The sequence below is a fragment of the Bradysia coprophila genome, chromosome X (assembly GCF_014529535.1).
Source record: "Bradysia coprophila strain Holo2 chromosome X, BU_Bcop_v1, whole genome shotgun sequence".
Taxonomy (NCBI): Eukaryota; Metazoa; Arthropoda; class Insecta; order Diptera; family Sciaridae; genus Bradysia; species Bradysia coprophila.
In genome coordinates, this window is record NC_050737.1 from 4866461 (window position 1) to 4889292 (window position 22832).

The window sequence follows — 22832 nt, forward strand, 5'->3', positions numbered from 1 at the left end:
ACCTGCTGTAATACGAGCAGTTGTTGCTGTTGTAAGGTTACTTTGTTACTTGTTGTTACTTTACTTCACGGCAACAAAAGTTTACCTCAAGCTTTTGAATAAAATGCCGTAAATGGCAATGGAGCAAATTGTGTAAGTTGTACGGTTGTACCGATTTAGGAGAAGCAGAGGTAAGTAAATATAAGACTATGTTTGAAAATACATTCACTCTTGCTTGCGTAAGATTGGTCGGTTGGCTTATTTCATCAGAAATCCCTCTTATTTCACATCCTTTATAAAATTATTTTCAAATCAAGGAAAACATGACACAAATTCCACCCATGGAGTAGCTATTATTCTTAACAAAAATTACTCTAATTACTCGATTCATGAAAATCAGAGGAAAACATAACCTATCGCTTTTTATTCTCATTTGTGTTTTATTGGAAGTCCGGGTATAAGATCTACCCGTAATATCCTGCAGCCAATTCATTCCAACACAAAAGGCGTAAAACGGATTCGTTCATTTGCTCACGCAGGTGTAGCTATTAAAGTTGTTGTTACAAATATTTCACATTACTAACGCACTCCAAAACGACTTGTGACTTACGTTACACAGATTTAAGGATGTTGATGCTGATTCACGACTTGTGACTAACGTCACACGACAAATATTTCACATTACCAACGCGCTCCAAAACATTCATTGCTGTTGATTAACGACTTGTGACTTACGTTGCAAGAATTTAAGGATGTTGACGCTGATTCACGACTTGTGACTAACGTTACACGAATCATCATCATTGCTGTTGATTCACGACTTGTGACTTTACGAATATTTCATCATTTCATCGCTGTTGATTCACGATCATTGCTGTTGACTTACGTTACACGAATATTTCGGTTTTTAGAAACCAGGATTCGGCCTTTAAGTTACGAAGAAAATGTACTAAACGTTGCATTCAATAGAAGTAATTCGTACGGGTCACAAGTCCCAAATTAAGCTATTTTATTCTAGTATTATTTGGAACAAGTGGCGAAGCCTGAAAACTAACTGATTTAATCAGGTTAAGTTGATAACAAATAATTCCGTTCGTTGGTTGGTGTACGGTGTGGCATTTTCAATAATTGTCTATCACAAGCAATTCCGACCATTGGTTAGATTGGTACAGTTCAATCGTCGGTCAGTAGTTCATTTCTACCGTCCGGTTGTTCCGTGGAGTGGTATTTTCGATCGTTGGACGTTACAAGTAATTTCGATCGTTGGTTGTTTTAAGACGGGACATTTTTCAATCGTTGGCCGTAACAAACAATTTCGATCATTGGTTGGTTGTAAAATCTTTAGTTGCTATGCCCAAGGAAAGAATATCTCATTTCGTTTCGAAGAACATTCAAGTCAAGAAATGTAATTCAACAATTGTTTTGTAACTGATAAGACTATTTCTACACCAAAGCTTCATACATCAAATTCAGTGTCACAAAATTTGAACAAATCATCAGCATCAGGAAGTACAAGGGACGCATCATTGTGCAAACAAGAATCAGCATACGCAGAAAGGCCAATAGCGAAACGGTCGGCAACAATTGACGCCGAAATATTAAAAGAAGCAAAGAGATTCAGGAAGGTGAAAAAGAGAAATGACACAATTGAGAAATCAGCGAGCTTCGATTCACCGTTCATTTACGAGTACATACCGAAATGAAAGAGGAAATGGACAAAGACGAAAATAAAGCGACAATTAAAATTTTGTGGAAAAGGCTGGAATATCGTTTTGAGCAACTGAACAAAATCGATGAAGAAATTCTTCAGGGCTTACGGGAACATAAAGTGTCGCAAGAAGAATGGACGAAGAGTATAATGCAATTCAGGAATATCGGGAAAAGTGGAACGATTTGAATCCGGCAGATATTCCAACGATGTTACCCGAATAATACGATAGGCAATCATACAGTTTGCGTACTTATCAGTCAACATCTAGTTGATCCAGTTGACATACTTCTAAACCGAGCAGTCCCGGCCCATTCCACGAAGTTCCCTCGGGGCGTTGCAACCCCGCGGAATTTGATGCAAGTCGATCGGAGCTGGGAGTTCATGATTCCATACGAAGTGGTCATTCCAACCACGTACCCTACCCGAGGGTTTGTATCGGTACCACGGGAGCTGGAAGCCCCCCGAGAACCAGAGAAACTATCGGTATCGGGCCCAGCGACGGTTGAGGAGCCTATCCTTGGCTGAAACGTGGTGGTTGTGGGTTGCACTTTTGGGGTACTACTCCCGGGGGAATTGTAGTAAGGATCACGATAGGTCTTGGCCTCACCTTTGGTGTGCTGTGCATGAAAGAGCAGTACAAAAAGGTAGTCATCTGACGCGCTGATTGAGCGTATCTCAATCTATTCCTCTTAGAGAGGACGAGATGTAAAGCCTTCGGGTAGGGAATCTCGTTAATCTAAAGAATTATCTTACTTCGGTAAGGTTTGACACTCGTCTGACATACTTCTCAGTAAAAATATAAGTTAGCAAAACTCAAATTAGTCGAGTTCAGTGGCAGTCCAAAGGAATGGTTGAATTTTTGAAGCATCGGATTAAGTGAGTACAAAGAAAACAAAAACGAGTACATTGGCCTATTACACGAGTCATTCAAAATTCAAACCTTTCCCGGTAAAGACAAAATAATTCGAAGCGTAAAAATTAGGCTTATAAGAAATGGTAAAATTGTGGAAATTGATCAGCCAATTCAATTGTTATATAGAGTCGTCTGCTGAGAATATCAAAAAATTGATGGAAGACAACGGACAAATCAAGAAACCGATGACAAAGTATAGTGAAGGTAACGAACCGTCATTATCAGAAGCTAAAGAACAATTAGCATTGGAAGACAGCTAACCATCATTATCATTAGAACTCAAACAAAGAAGTAAGACTGACATTGAGGTACAAGAAGTCAATGTGACACGAAGTGGCTGGATAGTGAACAAACCCAATAGACTTGTATGTTGAGAATAGTTACATCTAGACACTCTACGATGTGATTCACTCTAAAAATGTATTAAAATAGAATAAGGGCAAGAAGGCCAATTGAATGAAATATGATCTTAGAATTTGGCTATTATAAAACAAAGAAAATGTGCGGAACAAGTCCCAAATTAAGCTCTTTTATTCAAGTATTATTTATAACACGTATTATGGTCGAAGAATGTATTTTCTTTTGGCCATAAAACATTCGAATATTTCATTGCTGTTGAATCACGACTTGTGACTTACGTTATACGAATCTAAAGATGTTGGTAACATCCTCGCCATAGTGTGGGCGATGCAAGGTTTCGGGGCTACATATGTAGCTCAATGTGTTGGAAATGAAATTCAGCAGAAGCGTAATTCTTTTTTTCGATCAACAGAGACGTATTCCCGATGAGAGGGAACCTTGAAATTAGGACTTTTTTCTCAAAATTTCATCTTTATTTTGATCTCGATGATCTCGTAGTTTACGAGGCCTTATAGTATTCCTCTACTTCAGAGAGGGATGCTGAGGTCCCCGTCTAGATTTTAGGAGCAAGAATACGAGACAAACTGATACAACCTTCCCTGACAAACTCATTTGTGAAGTCAAAAGAAAACATTTATCACTCGTTCTAATGTTAATAACGCTAGGTCCCTTAAGTTCTTGGAGTAATAATGAACAGGCAGCATAACTTCTTACTCCCAGTTCCAGAACTTGGGGAAGGAGGAAGCTATCATCCCGAAAATAGTTAGAAATGATTTTCTTGACTTCAAGAAACATTTTCGTGAAGATGGATTTTCGTTACTAGCTCCACTTCCTATTCCTACTTCCAGAATTTGAGGAAGCAGGAAGCTATCATTGCAAAAATGGTTGGGAACGCTTTATGATACATCAAGAAACATTTTAGCTAAGAAAGATAAGATTTTCGATATTAGCTCCACTTTCTATTCCTAGTTCTAGAACTAGATGGAGTAGAAAGCTATCATACTGAAGATGGATGGGAACACTTTGTGTCACCTCAAGAAACATATTCGCGAAGAAAGATTTGCAATACTAGCTCCACTTCCTATTCCTAGTTCTAGAACTGGTGGTTTACATTACCAAAGTATCCTTTAGATGTGGATTATTCTTATTTTCATACGTAAAAATCATCTTTCGCAAGGGACAGGTAGTAAACTAGATTACAATAGATGTGGCTATGTACTTTATTACTTCTAGTGTAGCTGCTCTAGTCGAAAAATGAGTTTTTTTATCACCAAATTGTTACATATATTCACATTACTATTATACCATAACAAAAGGACAAAAACACAAGAATATAAGAGACATTACACGGGTAGCGAGAAAAAAACGGAACATTCGAATGTCTTAGACAAAAACAAAAATGCTTTATCTGCTGAAGCGCGAATAGTTGTTAACACTCTTGACAAAGTAGCGAAGAATATCGAATTGTATTATCAAGGTAATGAATTCAATGATTTTTTATCAAGTTGCTAAAGGGTTAACAATCACACAAATCGTAGGATATTTTACAAAGCACACACTCATAGAGTTACTTTAGCGAAATGTTGAAACTTTGACCCCGTTGTGTGTGTGGGTTTGCATTGAGGCTCTTGAAGTAGTGGGGTAAGTTTTTTTTTTTTTAAATCGCCTAGCATTGCACACTTTTTTAGATGTGAAATTCACTTGCGATCCACGCACCATTAAGTACAGACGTGCATTTGCTTTTAATTATAAATTGATAACATTTTGAAGAATAGTATTTTACGTAGTGTTTGATTTACAGTTCAGTCCATTAATCGTGATTTTTGCAATCAAAAGTTTAGATCAATTGTTTAAAAAAATTGCAGCAGTTTAGATTTTTGTTTCGCATTTTGGAAAATAGTCGTTTTGTGTAAGTTATTTCAATTTTGTCGCTAAAAGCGATGTTTATATACTTTGAGATTAAGGCCTAATTGTTGATGTACTGGTCTAAAAGCAATATAAAAGAGAAAAAGATTCTAGTTATGAAGGTCAGATCGATAATTATTGTTAAATGCATTTAATGAATCTAATTTTGCGATTCTAGATGGATCCATTCAGCTCATTTCGTGTTTCTTTCACCGAAAAAGCACATTACTAATATTCCTTGCTATAAGTTGCTATAAATTCCGCCTTTGGACAGCTACATTTTTGAGAGAATCACGGCGTAAATCAACCGTATCTTTCTTTTATCTTCGATTTTGTCATTATCGCCAAGATTGGATAACATTTCCAAGAATGGTTGATTGTATCCGTACATTTTATCAAGTGCCCTATGGTCGACCTTTGACCTTGAAATGATACTCAAATAAACAACATGTTTAAGGCAATTTCTAAGATTTCGTGGTAAATAAACGAATTATTTGGGACTTTAAAATCGTTTCCTTTTTCCACTAATTTCACCTTCTTATTGTTTGGGTTAGAAATATAGTTGCAGTGAAGTTGTAGACCAAAAGAAATTCTTTTTACCGTTAAAATTTATTTCGACCTAAAGTTTCTTTGTTCACCATGCCTTGAATCAATTTAGAATTTTTAAAGTTTTTCGGCGCCTTTTTTTCACTTCCTTCACAGGAGCCAGTAGCCAGTCCACTTTTACAAAGGTCACAAAGTAACGTTGTCCATTGTGAAATACGATGCGCAACAATCGTTTTTTGTCCTTTTTTTGGCTTCAACGAGCACGATTGAGTGTAAAATAATTTCGAAAAAAGCAAACAGATCCACCACTTCATGAACACACTTGTGCTTTGAGCAGACCTTGACTGAATAAAACCACCGTTGAGTATCATTTATGTGAAGAGTTTAAAATATAGAGCGAAATTTTATACTTTGCAAATATAAATCCCTAGTAAAAGATGAACATCTAAAATCGTACAGATTTTCGAACGTTGGAGACTTTCATTTTCACTGAGAATTATGTTTCAGAAGATTCGACGTTATTACGCGAATCAAACAAAGTAAATTAATTAAAGAAGTTACGGTACCCCAAGATATGTTAAAACGGATTTGTTTCGTTATTGAACTATTAATGTTGTTGCAACTGCGCTGGTCAGTATTACATTACTATCGAACATCTAAAAACAAACTGGTCACCTGAAACTAGGGCCTCGGATTAGAATTAATCTTTGTTTAAATAGTTTCGTAACAAGCTATACTACTTGAGCACCTTTCTAATGATTTTACTGTTTAGCATATACACGAATGCTTCTCAAAATGTTCTTTCGATTTATTTTACAGATTTTCTCGTCATGGGTATCACAATAACTCCGAATCTAGTTTTTGCAAAACCGATTCACTTTAAGGGCACTCCGACCCTTGCCGATGTAGCCGTAAAAGGAAAATACTATCGTCATCCAGATTCAGCAAGAATTTCATATCCGTTGGTCGCCGAGAAGCCGCTGGGTACAATCAATAAGCCCATAAAGGTTGCCATCATTGGTGGCGGAGCTGCTGCACTCGCTGCCTTATATGAACTGTCTAACGTGAAAGACAGCAAACAAAATATTACCATCACATTGTACGAGTCCGATCCCGAACATTTTGTACATGTTTCTCCATTCATTTCTGTGAGAACGGCTGGGCTAAAAGCTGGACGAGTGTCGGCAGCTGTAAGCAGTGACGGTCCCGTTCCCGAAAATGTTGATCATGCTGTTTATGAAATTGGTGCAATGCGATTCCCCGAAATTGCTGGCTTGATGTGGCACTATGCTAGGTGAGACCATAAGTTTCAAACGTCAAGAATCCAAAATCAAATTTTAAATTCAATTTTTTCTACTTAATGCTAGTATTTTGTACGGAGCTGACACGAAGGTCGAGCTTTTCCCAAATCCTGGTACCGTTGCCACTGAATTGTTACACGGAGATCATGTCGATAGGTTTGCAAATGGTGTATGGTTAAATGATGACTCACCAACGAAGAAGGTTGTTGAGGTTATCAAAAATGGATTGGTTGGAAATGAGAGTGGTGAAAATATAAGTCTCTTCCCCATCAACGGAAAAGATCCGGCTAAAATTAGCGCCCAATTGAAAGATGGAAAAACCACCGATGAAGAACTCAAAAAGATCGACGAACAATGGAAAGTCTTCGCGAATAAATACGATAATGTAACTCTAGTATCTGCCGTTAAGCAAGTCATAACGGAGAGACTAAGTCAACTACCAGATGTACCCGGACTACGAGATAATGTCCAAAAAATCAATTATTATGTGGAATTGTTCGGTACGGTTGGATTCGGAACCGGTGGTTTCAAATCCGTTTTCAACATGTCCATATTGGAAACGATGAGATTACTTTTGTGGGAATATTCGAATGAATACATGTTACCGGTTGAGGCAAATGTCGCTTTCCTCAGCAAGTTCTACGAGAAATCGCTCGAAAAAAATCCCAACGTTCGAGTCGAATTAGCTCGCGTATGCGATGTTGCTCATCTGGACAAAAATCCCAAAGGCAGTACCCTGGTTGTTTTCTACCGTATCGGCACAGATGGAAAAGAATTCCCTGAACCCCAAAAAGAAGAATACGACTACGTCATTTTGGCCACAACACCGCGGCAAACAAGTTCAATGATTGGTAGAATCGGATTTAACAACACTGGTGGAAGGAAAGTACCTTTGGGCGATCATGGACGCCGTCTATTGCCAACTGCATACGAAGGCACTGTACGCCCAGCGTTGGTATTAAGTCAAAAATATGAGGCAGCGAATTCTAAACTATTTTCAGCGGTCAGTAACGTTCATATGGTCTGCTGTTCGAAAATATTTGCCTCCGTTAAAAAGGTCGACTTTGATAAGTACGCTCCAGAGTTTTTGAACGAAGGGAAAGTCAAAGCCATTGTAGCCGATTGCGGTTTGGGTTCCAGCTACGTTGTTCCCAGTACCATATTAAATGAAAAAATGAAAATCTCCAGCAAAGACTACTACAGTTTCCTAATCAGTTACGCTTGGGAAGACGATTCCAAAAAGCTCCAACATAATTTCGGCAAATACCCAATGAACATCGAAGACACGGAACAGGTCGTCAACGCAATTGTTGACCGTACGATGCGCTACGTTAGAGATCCGGTGGATAATTTTTACAAGCCCTGGTGGTTTGGTGAAGCATTGAGTAAATGTAAGCTTGAAGATCCGCTATCGTACGATTGGACAACATTCAATTCAGCCGGTGCATTTAAATTGGATAATGCGGGCGATCATTACAACAGTCATCTTCTGTTCTGCTACAATAACCATGCCCTGAAACCGGCATTGAAGAATAAATTTTTCCTGGCTAACTGCAGTTACAGTCATTTGGGTGGCTGGATAGAGGGGGCATTTATGTCCGCCGTGAATGCCGTTTGTGGATTAATTGTTGCCGCCAACGATGGCGACAAAAACGCTTTATCTGCTGAAGCGCGAAAAGTGGTTGACACTCTCGACTCTGTTGCAGAAAATATCGATTAAGAAATCACTTTTAAAGTCACTCTGCTCATCATTAATATTTTGTTTATTTTGGCCCTTTCATATCCTTTAGGAAACTTAGTGTTATCTTACTAACCTATTTTGTCTTTATATGTACGCTTATTGCTGGCAATTAAAATAAAAATTATTTCTAAAAACGTCGACCGTTTTTTCTGGCTTAATTAATTTCAATTAATCTGAGAAGCAAGAGCTGGACCATCCAACGAAACAGAATATTCTGTTGATAAACAACAGAGCATCAATTAGCGAAAACAAACTAATGGGAACTTCATGGCAGGAAATTTAGAACTCAACCATCTACATAAGGTAAGGCGAGATTGTATCCGATAGACAACGTTTTTAGCAACACTTCGGCGAACATTAGAAATTATTAGCATAGCTAACAGCAACAGCATTGCCACATTATGAGCTTTAATTGAGTACTCGTGTATAATATTGCATTACCGAGCCAGTGATGGGCTCGGTAATGCAATATAATAGACCGTTGTTTTTAATGAGAATTTACTTTTTACAAAATGGATGGTCATCATCAGAATGAATAAGTTCAGCCCAGCGTCATTGCAAGGTCAAAATTTATCAATATATCAAAATACGAGCTGTAATACGAGCAGTTGTCGCTGTTGTAAGGTTCAAAAATGAGGGCAAGAATTAGATTTTTCTGAATCGGTCCATTTTCGAAAAAACAAGGCATCAGAACAGTCGGAGCGTTTGCTGCGACTTAGCCCCGTACGACCCGTAATCCTATTTCGTCCGTAACCATAATACGTCCGTAGTCGTAATACGCCCGGAACCCTAATACGACCCTCTAATGCGTCTGTTACCAAAATGCAAGTCAAGTTGGGCATGGTCAAATTTATTGAAAGTGTTCATTTTTAAAATTGCGCATAGCACAATTACGAAAGCCCGTACGAAGTACCTCTCAAATAAAACCAACAATTTACGATATTATTTTAGAAACCCAACATTTTTTGCCAACTTTCTATTATGTATTCAATTATCTCTCAAATGAAACAAAAACTAGCAAAATCGGATGAGATTTACTCGATTTATGTGCAAAAAACACTTAGGGCCGAGTAGCGGCCTTAGACCAAGGGCCCAAATTTGAAACTTTTTTCGCCGCGTTCTTTTCGGTATTCAATTACCTTCCATTAAAAACTAAATCTAGCAAAATCGGATGAGATTTACTCGATTTGTGTGCAAAAAACACTTAGGGCCGAGTGGCGGCCTTAGTCCAAGGGCCCAAATTTGAAACTTTTTTTGCCACGTTCTTTTTGGTATTCAATTACCTTCCATAAAAAACTAAGTCTAGCAAAATCGGTTGAGATTTACTCGATTTATGTGCAAAAAGCACTTAGGGCCGAGTAGCGGCCTTAGTCCAAGGGCCCTAATTTGAAACTTTTTTCGCCATCATTCTATTCGGCATTCAATTATCTCTCAAATGAAACAAAAACTAGCAAAATCGGATGAGATTTACTCGATTTATGTGCAAAAAACACTTAGGGCCGAGTAGCGGCCTTAGTCCAAGGGCCCAAATTTGAAACTTTTTTCGCCACGTTGTTTTCGGTATTCAATTACCTTCCATAAAAAACTAAATCTAGCAAAATCGGATGAGATTTACTCGATTTATGTGCAAAAAACACTTAGGGCCGAGTAACGACCTTTGAGCCCTCCCAACAAGCCCGTGTTGCATCTTACCCAAAAACAATGTTCAGCAACTTTGTTCTACTCGTTAATACCTTTCATTTGATATATCACAAGCAGCTATTGCGTGCGTATTTCGGTAGATATCGTCGAAAGACTGAAAAACACCTATAGGGCCCTAGCTCTGGAAGGGCCGACCCTACCATGCCCATTTTCGAACTTGACCTTACTTTTGTCGATACCAATCGGGGTAAAAAAGAATTTTGAAAAAAGGTTGTGATTTACTCAAGCTAGAGGGTCACGGACGGACGGACGGACGGACGAACGGACATTTTTAGCCCCGTACGAAGTACTGGGGGCTTATAAGATTAATATGCCGTTTGTAACACGTCGAATTGGAAGCAGACAGTAAGGGCAAAGCATTTGGTTGTGTTCATAGATGACGAATCCGCAATAAAAAAAATGTCCGTCCGTCCGTCCGTCCGTCCATCCGTCCGTCTGTGACCCCTCTAGCTTGAGCAAATCACAACCTTTTTTCAAAATTCTTTTTTTCTCCAATTGGTAACGACAAAAGTAAGGTCAAGTTCGAAAATGGACATGGTAGGGTCGGCCCTTCCAGAGCTAGGGCCCTATAGGTGTTTTTCAGTCTTTCGACGATATCTACCGAAATACGCACGCAATAGCTGCTTGTGATATATCAAATGAAAGGTATTGACGAGTAGAACAAAGTTGCTGAACATTGTTTTTGGGTAAGATGCAACACGGGCTTCTTGGGAGGGCTCAAAGGTCGTTACTCGGCCCTAAGTGTTTTTTGCACATAAATCGAGTAAATCTCATCCGATTTTGCTAGATTTAGTTTTTTATGGAAGGTAATTGAATACCGAAAACAACGTGGCGAAAAAAGTTTCAAATTTGGGCCCTTGGACTAAGGCCGCTACTCGGCCCTAAGTGTTTTTTGCACATAAATCGAGTAAATCTCATCCGATTTTGCTAGTTTTTGTTTCATTTGAGAGATAATTGAATGCCGAATAGAATGATGGCAAAAAAAGTTTCAAATTAGGGCCCTTGGACTAAGGCCGCTACTCGGCCCTAAGTGCTTTTTGCACATAAATCGAGTAAATCTCAACCGATTTGGCTAGTTTTTGTTTCATTTGAGAGGTAATTGAATACCCAATGGAAAGTTGGAAAAACATTTTGGGTTTCTAAAATAATGTCGTAAATTGTTGGTTTTATTTGAAAGGTACTTCGTACGGGCTTTCGTAATTGCGCTATGCGCAATTTAAAAAATGAACAGTTTCAGTAAATTTGACAATGCCCAACTTGACTTGCATTTTGGTAACAGACGCATTAGAGGGTTGTAGACGTATTAGGGTTCCGGGCTTATTACGGCTACGGACGTATTATGGTTGCGGACGAAATAGGATTACGGGTTGTACGGGGCTAAGTCGCAGCAAACGCTCCGACTGTTCTGATGCCTTGTTTTTTTTAAATAATAACAAGTTGGGTCTGGTCCATCATTATAAATATTGTGAAACAAACATTCGGAGCGAAAAGTGTCTTGATTGTTTTGAATAATGGAGCAATAAAAGTAACAGAACCGACTGAGGTGAGCTGAATTTGTTTCCTATTTATATTTTTGCTCAAAAACGTGAGGTAAAGTTCAAAGAGGAAACGTGGCATCAATTTTGGGCACAATTCCACCATCGAAAGATTTGAAGGAGGTGTTTTATCTTTAAACATTGTAAAAATGAAAAACTCACTGATGTAGATGCCCTAAGACAATATGTAATTTAAAAAGTTACTTTACTTCACAGCAACAAAAGTTTACCTCAAGCTTTTGACATTTTATTCAAATTAATTGGCAATGGGGCAAATTATGTAAATGTTACCGATTGTGGCGAAGCCGAGGTAAGTAAATATAAGGCTATGTTTGAAAATACATTCAATCGTATTTATGTATAGGATTTTTCGGTCGGCTCCCTCTTCTTTAACATACAGTCGCTAAACCGAACTGGTGTGCATACGTTATTTTGCACCAGCTGGTCCCATTTGGAATTGTATGTGACCAGCTGGTGCAAAATAACGTATGCACACCAGTTCGGTTTAGCGATTGTACTTTATAAAAGTATTATCAAATCAAGGAAAATAGAACGGTCAAAGGGCGTTGAGCGGATCCGTTCATTGGCTCACGCAGGACTAGCTATTCAAGTTGTTGTTGTAAATATTTCATATTACAAAACAGGAAAACGAAAGTAGATTGGGGTCCAAGCTCACAAAATAGTTAAAATGTGAAATAGATAGTACCTTTTCCCTAGGTCGTTCCCTTGGTCGTAAAGTAAAAAGCTGTACTAGTACTATACACGTGAAATGATTTAATACTTCGTATCACGATGAGAAAAAGTACCTCAGACTCCATTACTCATCTCAGGTCAGTAAATACACGAAAACGAGACTTTTCACTTTTATCCCGAGTTATATAATATATTATATTAAATGCTGAGGGCGTTGAAAGCAGTGCTTGAAACATGAAAGATACGGTTTTCGACGCATGTAGCATGTAAAATACTATTATTTTTGATAAGAATCGCTTTGGACTTTACTTTACTAACCGAAAATTGGCACAATGATGCCAACTATATCTTCTAAGATTGCACCAGTGACAATGCAGAAATTCTTTAAATTCCTAGGGTTTTCCTACATATTTTATCATTTTGTGCTCATGGGGCTCATGGGGAGCAATGAATAAATCAAGAGTCGGTGCCTCTGGATTTCACCAACCGGATTTTCAACAAACTTCGGCAATGGTGGTAGTATCAGTTCGAATGGAATCGTTTCAAGTTGCAGCGGTTGACCGAAAGCCGAACCGATGCTTACGTCAAAATATGTCAAATGATCAACCACCGTATAGGCTGAACCGATGAAAAAAAAGAAAACTTATTTATTTTTTAAAGTGCCCGTTGCGGAATCACTAACAGCTGAACTTCACACTCTACTCTACACACTCTACTGGTATAATAATACAATCAAAAAACATTCTAAACGTTCTAACGTCTAACGTGTATGCACTGTATCTAGCTTGCCTTTGAATTGTTTGTCGACCAGCTAGAGATGTTCAGCTGTTACTGATTCAGCAAAAGCCTTTGGTTTACAGACTGTAGAGAAGAATTTATTCTTTGAAAATACCCTTGACCAAGATCAACACACAGCTTAGTGTGGAAGTTCTACCTGGCACTAGAAAGCACAAAAAGTAAGCTGAATCCAAAACCTAGGCGAAAAAATGATTGCAGAAATGGTACATGACCAATAATATAATGGTCGCCTTCCATCGACAACAACGACAATAATAAGCGATGGTGAAATGTATTCTCAAGGTTTGAATAAATAAATAATAAGTTTATTCTCATGGTAATGAACTCATTGATTTTGTATCAAACACAAAAAAGATTTTGTTGCGATACGCTTGCAAGTTCCTAAAGGGTTAACAATCACAGAAATCTTAGTGGTGGGAAACCAACTTTTCAAAAGCATACATAACACTCTTACATTTTAGCGAGATGTTGAAACTTTGACCCTGGTGTGTGTGTGTGTGTAGGTTTGTATTCAGGCTCTTGGAGTAGTGGGATTTTTTTTAATCGCCTTTCATTGTACACTTTTTTAGATGTGAAATTCACTTGCGATCCACGCACCATTAAGTACAGATGTGCATTTGCTTTTAATTATAAATTGATAACATTTTGAAGAATAGTATTTTACGTAGCGTTTGATTTACAGTTCAGTCCGTTAATCGTGATTTTTGCAATCAAAAGTTTAGATCAATTGTTGTTTAAGAAATTTCAGCAGTTAAGATTTTTGTTTCGCATTTTGGAAAAGAATCGTTTTGTGTAAGTTATTTCAATTTTTACGCTATATCTAAAAACGATGTTTATATACTTTGTGATTAAGGCCTAAGTGTTGCTGTACTGGTCTAAAAGCAATATAAAAGAGAAAAATATTCTAGTTATGAAGGTCAGATCGATATTTATTGTTAAAAGCTTGCAAAATTAGATTCTACATGGATCCATTTAACAGATACCGTAAAAGCAAATTTCCTGTTGCTAGTTACTATACGTTTTCTATACTATACTATTCTTAGTAGGTTTCATTGACTGATCAATATTGTAATGGTCTTTTACGGATCTGTTGTAGACTGTAAATTTTAGGAAATTTCGCGAGTTTAGCCCGAAAGAAGTGTGACGACAAGCAAAAGCCTAAAAACAACCGTCCACTAACAGATGCGTTCAAAACTTTTCTTGCAACAGTGCTAAATCACCACCAAAATTTGGCCCCAAACGTAACCGAAGCACCGCATTTTATTTCAGCTGAATATAAATTGAAAGTTTAAATCCGCCGTTGGACAGCTACATTTTTGAGAGAATTACGCTTACAGCATTTCAAAAACGACGAAAAAAACCGTAAATCTTTTTTTTATAGTTCAAAATTGGGAATTTTTCAGTTCTCATTGTAACTGCAAATTTTAACAAGTATTGCCCTGTAGTCGACATTTGACCTTGAAATATGACTCAGATGTGCAACATGTTTTTAAGGCAATTTCGCTCTTACAATGGTTTTTACTCACAAAAGAACGGACATGCAATAAAATGTGAATTTTCTGGCTTTTTGCAAAGTATTACAATTTCTAATGCGAACAAAAAAAGGGTGAATTTTTGGAAGGAAAAGGACCGGTCCCACGAGGTGGTCAACTTATGCAGGAAAATTACAGTATTCGGGACGACAAAATCGGTTCCTTTTTTTCACAAATTTCACCTTTTTTTTGTTCGCATTAGAAATACAGTTACAGTAAAGTCGTAGAGAAAATGAATTGTTTTTACCGTTAAAATTTATTTCTACCTAAAGTTTCTTTGCTCACCCCTCCTTTAATCAATTTCAAATTCAGTTAGATGAGCAGGTGGATGAGTAACTTATACATGTGGCTTTAAAGTATTTTGGTTTTTGGTCTGTGATTTTATGAAGCCATAATTTTTAAATTTCTATTATTTTAATGTTGCAAATCTCTCTGCTTTAGTCCACTTAGTTCCACAAAGCACAAAGGTCACGAAGTAACTTTATACAATGTAAAATTTCTTCCACAACATTTGCTTTTTTTCTTTTTCTTTTTTTGGTTTGAACCATCACGAAGAATTGAAATAATTCTGAAAAAATATACAATCTATCGCTTCATGAGAACGGTGCTTGAGCGGAGCTTGAGTGAATTGAAACCACATTGAGTGTAAATACTTTGGTAACGAGGACGGCCTTATTGCTCGAGCATCTTTCCATTGACTTTACCGTTTTTGCTTACTTTAGCCCACAAGGAAATGCTTCTCATGATTTCTTTTCCATTGATTTTGCAGATTGTCTCGTCATGGGTATCACAATAAGTCCGAATCTAGTTTTCACCAAACCGCATCACTATAAAATTTCTCGTACACTTGGTCAAGTAGCCGTAGAAGGAAAATACTATCGTCATCCGGATTCAGCTAGAATTTCATATCCCTTGGTCACCGAAAAACCACTGGGTTCAATCAATAAGCCCATAAATGTTGCCATTATTGGTGGCGGAGCTGCTGCACTCGCTGCCTTATATGAATTGTCTAACGTAAAAGACAGCGATAAAAATATTCGCGTCACGTTATACGAATCCGATCCCGACCATTTCGTACATATCCCCCCAACGTATGCCGTGAGAACGGCTGGGCTAAAAGCTGGACGAGTGTCGGCAGCTGTAAGCAGTGACGGACCCGTTCCCGAAAATGTTGATCATGCTGTTTATGAAATTGGTGCAATGCGATTCCCCGAAATTGCTGGCTTAATGTGGCATTATGCTAGGTGAGGAATTAATATTGGAATGTCTAAATTTAAAGTTCTAAAAAATCCAATGTTTTTTTTATATCACTAGTATTCTGTATGGAGCTGACACGAAGGTCGAACTTTTTCCAAATCCTGGTACCGTTGCTACAGAATTATTACATGGAGATCACGTCGATAGGTTCGCGATCGGTGAATGGTTAGACGATGAATCACCAACGAAAAAGGTTGTTGAAGTTATCAAAAATGGATTGGTGGGACAAAGTCAAGGTGAGAATACAAGTCTCTTCCCTATCAACGGAAAAGATCCGGCTAAAATTAGCGCCCAATTGAAAGATGGAAAAACCACCGATGAAGAACTCAAAAAGATCGACGAACAATGGAAAGTCTTCGCTAATAAATACAATAATGTAACTCTAGTATCTGCTGTTACACAAGTTATAACGGCCAGACTTAGTCAACTACCAACTGTGCCCGGACTACGAGACGATAACCAGAAAATCAATTATTATGTGGAATTGTTCGGTACGGTTGGATTCGGAACCGGTGGCTTCAAATCCGTTTTCAACATGTCCATATTGGAAACGATGAGATTACTTTTGTGGGACTACTCGAATGAATACATGTTACCGGTTACGGCGAATGTCGCTTTTCTTAGCAAGTTCTACGAGAAATCACTCGAAAAAAATCACAACGTTCGAGTCGAATTAGCTCGCGTATGCGACGTCGCTCATCTGGACAAAAATCCCAATGGAAGTACACTGGTTGTTTTCTACCGCATCAACGCAGATGGAACAGAAATCCCTGAACCCCAAAAAGAAGTGTACGACTACGTCATTTTGGCCACAACACCGCGGCAAACAAGTTCAATGATTGGTAGAATCGGATTTAACAACACTGGTGGAAGGAAAGTACCTTTGGGCGATCATGGACGCCGTCTATCGCCAGATGCATACGAAGGCTCTGTACGCCCAGCGTTGGTATTAAGTCAAAAATATGAGGCAGCGAATTCGAAACTATTTTCAGCGGTCAGTAACGTTCACATGGTCTGCTGTTCGAAAATATTTGCCTCCGTTAAAAAGGTCGACTTTGATAAGTACGCTCCAGAGTTTTCGGATAAAGGGAAAGTCAAAGCCATTGTAGCCGATTGCGGTTTGGGTTCCAGCTACGTTGTTCCCAGTACCATATTAAATGAAAAAATGAAAATCTCCAGCAAAGACTATTACAGTTTCCTAATCAGTTACGCCTGGGAAGACGATTCCAAAAAGCTCCAACATAATTTCGGCAAATACCCGATGAACATCAAAGATACGGAACAGGTGATCAACGCAATTGTCAATCGTACGCAGCGCTACGTCAGAGATCCGGTGGATAATTCTTACAAGCTCTGGTGGTTTGGAGAGGCATTGAGTAAATGTAAGCTTGAAGATCCGCTATCGTACGATTGGACAACATTCAATTCAGCCGGTGCATTTAAATTGGATAATGCGGGCGATCATTACAACAGCCATCTTCTATTCTGTTACAATAATCACGCCCTGAAACCGGCATTGAAGAATAAATTTTTCCTGGCTAACTGCAGTTACAGTCATTTGGGTGGCTGGTTGGAGGGAGCATTTATGTCCGCCGTGAATGCCGTTTGTGGATTAATTGTTGCCGCAAACGATGGCGACAAAAATGCTTTATCTGCTGAAGCGCGAAAAGTGGTTGACACTCTCGACTCTGTTGCAGAAAATATCGATTAAGAAATCACTTTTAAAGTCACTCTGCTCATCATTAATATTTTGTTTATTTTGGCCCTTTCATATCCTTTAGGAAACTTAGTGTTATCTTACTAACCTATTTTGTCTTTATATGTACGCTTATTGCTGGCAATTAAAATAAAAATTATTTCTAAAAACGTCGACCGTTTTTTCTAGCTGAAAACATATTCGCAACTAGGAAATAGAGTTTAATGATGACACGGTTTGGTTGTGTTTTTCGAGACAAAGTTTATTGCAACGCGTAAAATCAATTAAGACTTAACTTGTCATTCTTTACAAGGTCTAAAAAAGTATCTGAGAAGTGAGAGCTGGACGAAACAGAATCTTCTGCTGATAAACAATAGTGTACCAATTCTCGAAAACCAACTGTGAACCTCATGGCATGAAATTTAGAACTCAACCATCTACATAAGGTAAGGCGAGATTGTGCCCGATAGTAAACGTTCGGCGGGAAAGTATCCTCATTTTTTGAATCAACCGATAATCAGATAATAAAGGTAACGGAACCGAGTCGACTAGGGTGAGCTAGGGACTAGGGTGAAAAACGTGAGTTAAAGTTTACTTTACTTCATGGCAAGTTTTTGAATAAAATGCCTTATTGTGTAAATCGTACCGATTGTGTCGATTCCATAATGTAGTTTAACAGATTGGTAAAATGGTTAAAACAAAAGTGAAATAGATAGAAGCATTCCAAATGCGAAAATGACTGAACTCGGGAGATAATGCCCGCACGTTAGTAAGCAGGCGTGACGCAAGTTTTGTGAGACAGCTGATTTTCGAAAATTGTTTAAATTTTGCGGCTTAAGTCATTCTAGGTGCAGAAATTTGGCTTATCTCGTCATTGTCTGAAGTAGTTTTTATTATTGGAATTTAGTGAACGATCTCAAATAAGCAACTGGTTTCTCCTGGATCATTTTGAAATCACTGAAATAGACTTCGGCCATAACTGCATGTCCCATAATACACATAATAATTTAATATCTCGTATCACGATGAGTAACAGTACCCCAGGTTTTTTTCATCTGGATACGAGGTATCAAATTCCTTCACCGATATAGTGATATATTACATACATCGGGATAAAAATGAAAAGTCTCATTTTCGTGTGTTTATTTTCATCTTTTTATCATGTAAAATACTATTAATTTCATTAATAAAATTGTTGTATTGCTTGGTCAGTAATTCAACATTGACAAATGGTGCAAAACATTAAGGTGAAACGATCGGTTTCAATGTTTTGCCCCATTGTCTTCGTGCAAAACATTAAAAGAAATCGATACCATTAAAAGATGATACCAGAAAGTAATTTGTCTTGCGATGACTATGTGCATATCATAAAAAAAAAATTCAACAATTTTGGTCAAGTCAAAGCAATACAACACTTTGTCAATGTTGAATTACTGACCAAGCAATACAACAATTTTATTAATAATTGTATCGATGCTTTTTGAAGTTTGGCATCGCAGCTGTGGGTGGCGCCACGGCTGCCATACTCTGCGCGGTTTTAGTAACAATTTATTTACTGTCACTAAAATTACCGAAAAACAAATTGTCGGATGTGGGAGATCCACAAAAGCTGTATGTGAGAGATATAGCACAAAAAACAAAACAAAGAGTTTTATCAAATGACGAAAAAGTGTATATAATGCTCGTACAATTGAAGCGATTGCTCACTTCAGTTTGTGTCGTGCTGATATGCACATAGTCATCACATAGGTGCAGGTGCACTGATGATGGCGTGATACGCCGAAATCAGCATTGTTTTGTCCTGTTGTTCGTCCGCACTATGATTGTAAACGATAAAACGTTTCGTCACGAATCGTAAACGGTAACACGTTTCGTTCGCCCTTCGTTGAATAAAAGAAATTTTTTCAACAATTTTGGTCAAGTCAAAGCAATACAACACTTTGTCACTATTAATTTCGATTAGAATAGTGTTGGACTTTACTGTACTATCCGAAAATTGGCAGAATGATTCCAACTATATCTTCTAAGATTGCACCAAGCGGATTTTCAATATACTTCGGCAACGGTGGTGCTATCAGTTCCACTGGAAGTATTTTGAAACCAATCGTTGCAAGTTGCAGCGGTTGAGCGAAAGCCGAGCCAATGCTGACGTCAAAGTACGTCAAATGATCAACCAGTGTATAGGCTGGACCGATTGATATAGAGCATGTGGGGTCTTCGTACGTGTTCTGGTTACAGAATCGTTGGGCTTCTTCACCGTGGATCCAGTACTCGGTTTGGCAATGAACGTAATGATCCCAGAGTAACGGAAGTCCCAATACATTTACTGGTGGTAAGTGAGGGATAATATCGGCTCTGAAAAATGAAAATTTGACCATTTCCCGTGACGATTTCTTACCAATTCATTATACCTGTGAACAACTCTGACGCTGGTCATGAGCAGTGAGTTCATGTACTCCGCAAATGGTATATTTCCGACGCGAAATTCACCGAAAGTGTATAGTTCATAAGCGGCGCCAGGAAATTGCTTGCGATCGTTGAGGAAGAAACAAGTCATTCTGGCAATGGCTCCACCCAAACTCAAACCGGTGATGACGATTTTGTAACCTGTATTCTTTCGATAGAATTCTATAGCTCCAACCACCTAAATAATCCAGTGAATCAACATCTTTTAAGATTTTTTTTTGCCCTAATACATACTCGTGCATATAAGGACATTGTAGCTAAATAGAATCCCGTGTGTACTTTGATATTGCTTGCATCGTTCACTCTAACGTTCATTGGAAGTCCAAAATCAAGGAAAAGATTCATGGAGTTGGATGATCCTCGAAATGCGACAACAATTTCTTGACGAGTGTGTGATAATGTCACCATTGCGAATGTATCAAACGTGTCATTAAATAAGGCTGAAAGAATCGATTGTACATTCTGTGCGAGACTGATCAAGCTAACTATTATACCTGTACGATGAGCGATATCTGGCCTAATTTTCAAACAGTATTTGCAGTTGAAATCGTTAATCACATCGTAATACCAGTTCACAGCAATATAATAGACGTAGTATGTCATTTGATCCTTGGTTGGCAAACGATTCACTGTGGGTGTTGTTGTTGCATTAGTGATCGGTATACCGTCGACGACATTTAACTGGTTCACAATAGGAAGAAATGGGTCGAAAATGTATTCGCTAAGTTCGGGTGTGTAGTCTACGCAAGAGACTATTGCCGGCATGGCAACAATTAGGTACAGTAAAATCATTTTCGTTAAATTGAAGAATCCAACTGATTTTTCGGCGACTGTATCAGTTGGCCTCTCTCTCTAGTAACGAATAATATCAACTGCCGTCAAACAACCATATAAATAACATTTCAATTATTTTCGCCAAATGTTCAAATATTTACGTTGTAAAATAACATACATTGAACGACTGTCTCGTGCGGGGGGTAACAACTCTTGCTAGAAACCGTTTAAGCAATTTCGTTAGAGACAGGATTTTGAAGAAACAGGATGTTGTGCCACTTGACAGCCACTTGATGAATGGACATTCCAAGTCACAGAATAGAAGCTAATACAGTTCATACAAAATACTTTCAAAACGGTGTCGTCATGCACACAACTCAGCAACATAAGAAGGGGGCCCTACATACGAATAGTTTACGCAATATTCCTAGTTGTCCATACATAAAAGTCATGCATCTTGAAACTACGCTGCAACACTGCACCTGCAAATCTCTCAATTTAAAATGGTCTCTCATCAGAGACTATTTCGGTGTTTGTTTTTTTGTTTCACCAATTTTAATTTCGCGACGTTTTGGTAGATTTATCGAAATTTTGATAGTAAGTCAGGTAGGATGTGGATGATAGATAAATTCCGACCAAAGGTAAACCCTGGTAAAATGTCAACAATCCATAAAAACAGTCTAACTTCTCAAAATTGAGGAGCCACATCAAATTCATCTCAGTAACCAAATCCCACAAAATAACAAAGAAAAACAAGTATCACAGCCGCAATATTTGTCTTAAGCCATCCCATGATTGCATTGTCCGTCAAGTTATTGAAGTCTTCGATGATGTCATTGTATTTGTGGAACGGGTAATCCCAGAGCGAATGTGTCATGCGCAAGGACAGCTCAGATCGTTAGCAAATTTCCACTTGAAGGACATAGCGCTACCGCTTCCATGTCCGGTTCTTAGTCTATTGAGATTGGTCAATAATCTTAGAAAATTCCATCGATTTTTGTGTGTCTATCGAAGTCAAATATCAGACTCGTTGCATTTGATTGAAGCCACTTCCTTTTCCATTCACTACTGGATCGAATCCATTCTAATAAAGTTCTCTGTGATGATTGACTGTGTCAAAAATATTATGGAGAGTGATTTCACTCTAGTCAAAACAGTAGGAAATAGTCATCAAAGTATTCCTTTAAATTAAAATTGGTCACATAAGCCTTGAAATCAGTATAAATACAAGGTTTTGTATGGAAAAAGGATGAGAATAAACACAACTACTGAACGGGCAACATGCCCTAAGTAACGAGTTTTTCTCATAGTAGATGTACTGCCACATGACCCCTTTTAAGACCGTCAAAATTTTTGTGATATGAATTTTTGTGATATCACAAAATATTTGTGATATCACAAAAAAACTTATCGATCGATCAGTTTTTTGTGATATCACAAATATTTTGTGATATCACAAAAAAAAGACGATAAGTTTTTTGTGATGGGATTTTTTTGTGATAGGAATTTTTGTGATGGATAATTTTGTGACGGGAACTTTTGTGATGGATAATTTTTGTGATAAGAATTTTGTGATGGGAATTTTTGTGATGGATAATTTAGTGATGGGAATTTCAACGGCAAGAAAAATAATTTAGAAATGAAAGCTAAAAGAAAATTGAGATAACAGATAAAAGTGTAAAAATGAAAGGGAATATTATTAGAACAAAGAGGCAATGGGCCCGATCGCTGGGAGTGTTAAATACCTATTCCCGAAAACACCTACAGAATATAAAAAAACGACACAGACCAATTATGAGACGATGCGAGAGAAAAAAAATTAACACCTAAGTTACCGACATCGTTCCGGCGCCCGGCTCGCATTGCGGCCCTCCGCTTCGCTCCGGGGCAATGGGCCGGATCGCTCGGCGTGTTAAATACCTCT

At 38.1% G+C, this 22832-nt stretch overlaps 4 protein-coding genes and 1 long non-coding RNA gene across 6 annotated transcripts in view; 3 read left to right on the plus strand and 2 right to left on the minus strand.

The window, feature by feature from the left end:
* LOC119084870 overlaps positions 1-8509 on the minus strand; it is a 13774-nt gene extending 5265 nt beyond the window's left edge. The window contains exon 1 of the long non-coding RNA XR_005089155.1: positions 8444-8509. This is a non-coding gene — a long non-coding RNA (uncharacterized LOC119084870). The remainder of the gene's footprint in view (positions 1-8443) is intronic.
* The window catches only part of LOC119084846 (phenylalanine 2-monooxygenase precursor-like), a 29797-nt gene extending 11955 nt beyond the window's left edge, over positions 1-17842 (plus strand). Inside the window, exon 4 of one of the 2 annotated variants that reach the window (XM_037194967.1) lies at positions 17707-17842. The gene's annotated coding sequence lies outside the window, so the exon portion shown is untranslated. Of the gene's footprint in view, positions 1-8456; positions 8591-17706 lie in introns of those variants that run through there. The other variant, XM_037194978.1, reaches the window with a different exon arrangement.
* On the plus strand, positions 4659-17838 carry LOC119084842 (phenylalanine 2-monooxygenase precursor-like). Its single transcript, XM_037194944.1, has 4 exons — positions 4659-4798; positions 13901-13975; positions 15485-15959; positions 16030-17838. Exons 3-4 carry the CDS (start codon positions 15496-15498, stop codon positions 17681-17683), a joined length of 2118 nt encoding a protein of 705 aa, XP_037050839.1. The 5' UTR covers positions 4659-4798; positions 13901-13975; positions 15485-15495; the 3' UTR covers positions 17684-17838.
* On the plus strand, positions 4740-8590 carry LOC119084861 (phenylalanine 2-monooxygenase precursor-like). Its single transcript, XM_037194999.1, has 3 exons — positions 4740-4872; positions 6234-6708; positions 6782-8590. Exons 2-3 carry the CDS (start codon positions 6245-6247, stop codon positions 8433-8435), a joined length of 2118 nt encoding a protein of 705 aa, XP_037050894.1. The 5' UTR covers positions 4740-4872; positions 6234-6244; the 3' UTR covers positions 8436-8590.
* A 1596-nt stretch (positions 17843-19438) lies between the features above and the next one.
* LOC119084875 (lipase-like) lies at positions 19439-21034 on the minus strand. Its single transcript, XM_037195020.1, has 4 exons — positions 20629-21034; positions 20369-20574; positions 20080-20312; positions 19439-20023 (listed from the first exon to the last, which is right to left on the minus strand). The coding sequence occupies exons 1-4, from the start codon at positions 20924-20926 to the stop codon at positions 19654-19656; spliced, it is 1107 nt and encodes a 368-aa protein (XP_037050915.1). The 5' UTR covers positions 20927-21034; the 3' UTR covers positions 19439-19653.
* Between the last annotated feature and the right edge of the window lie 1798 nt (positions 21035-22832).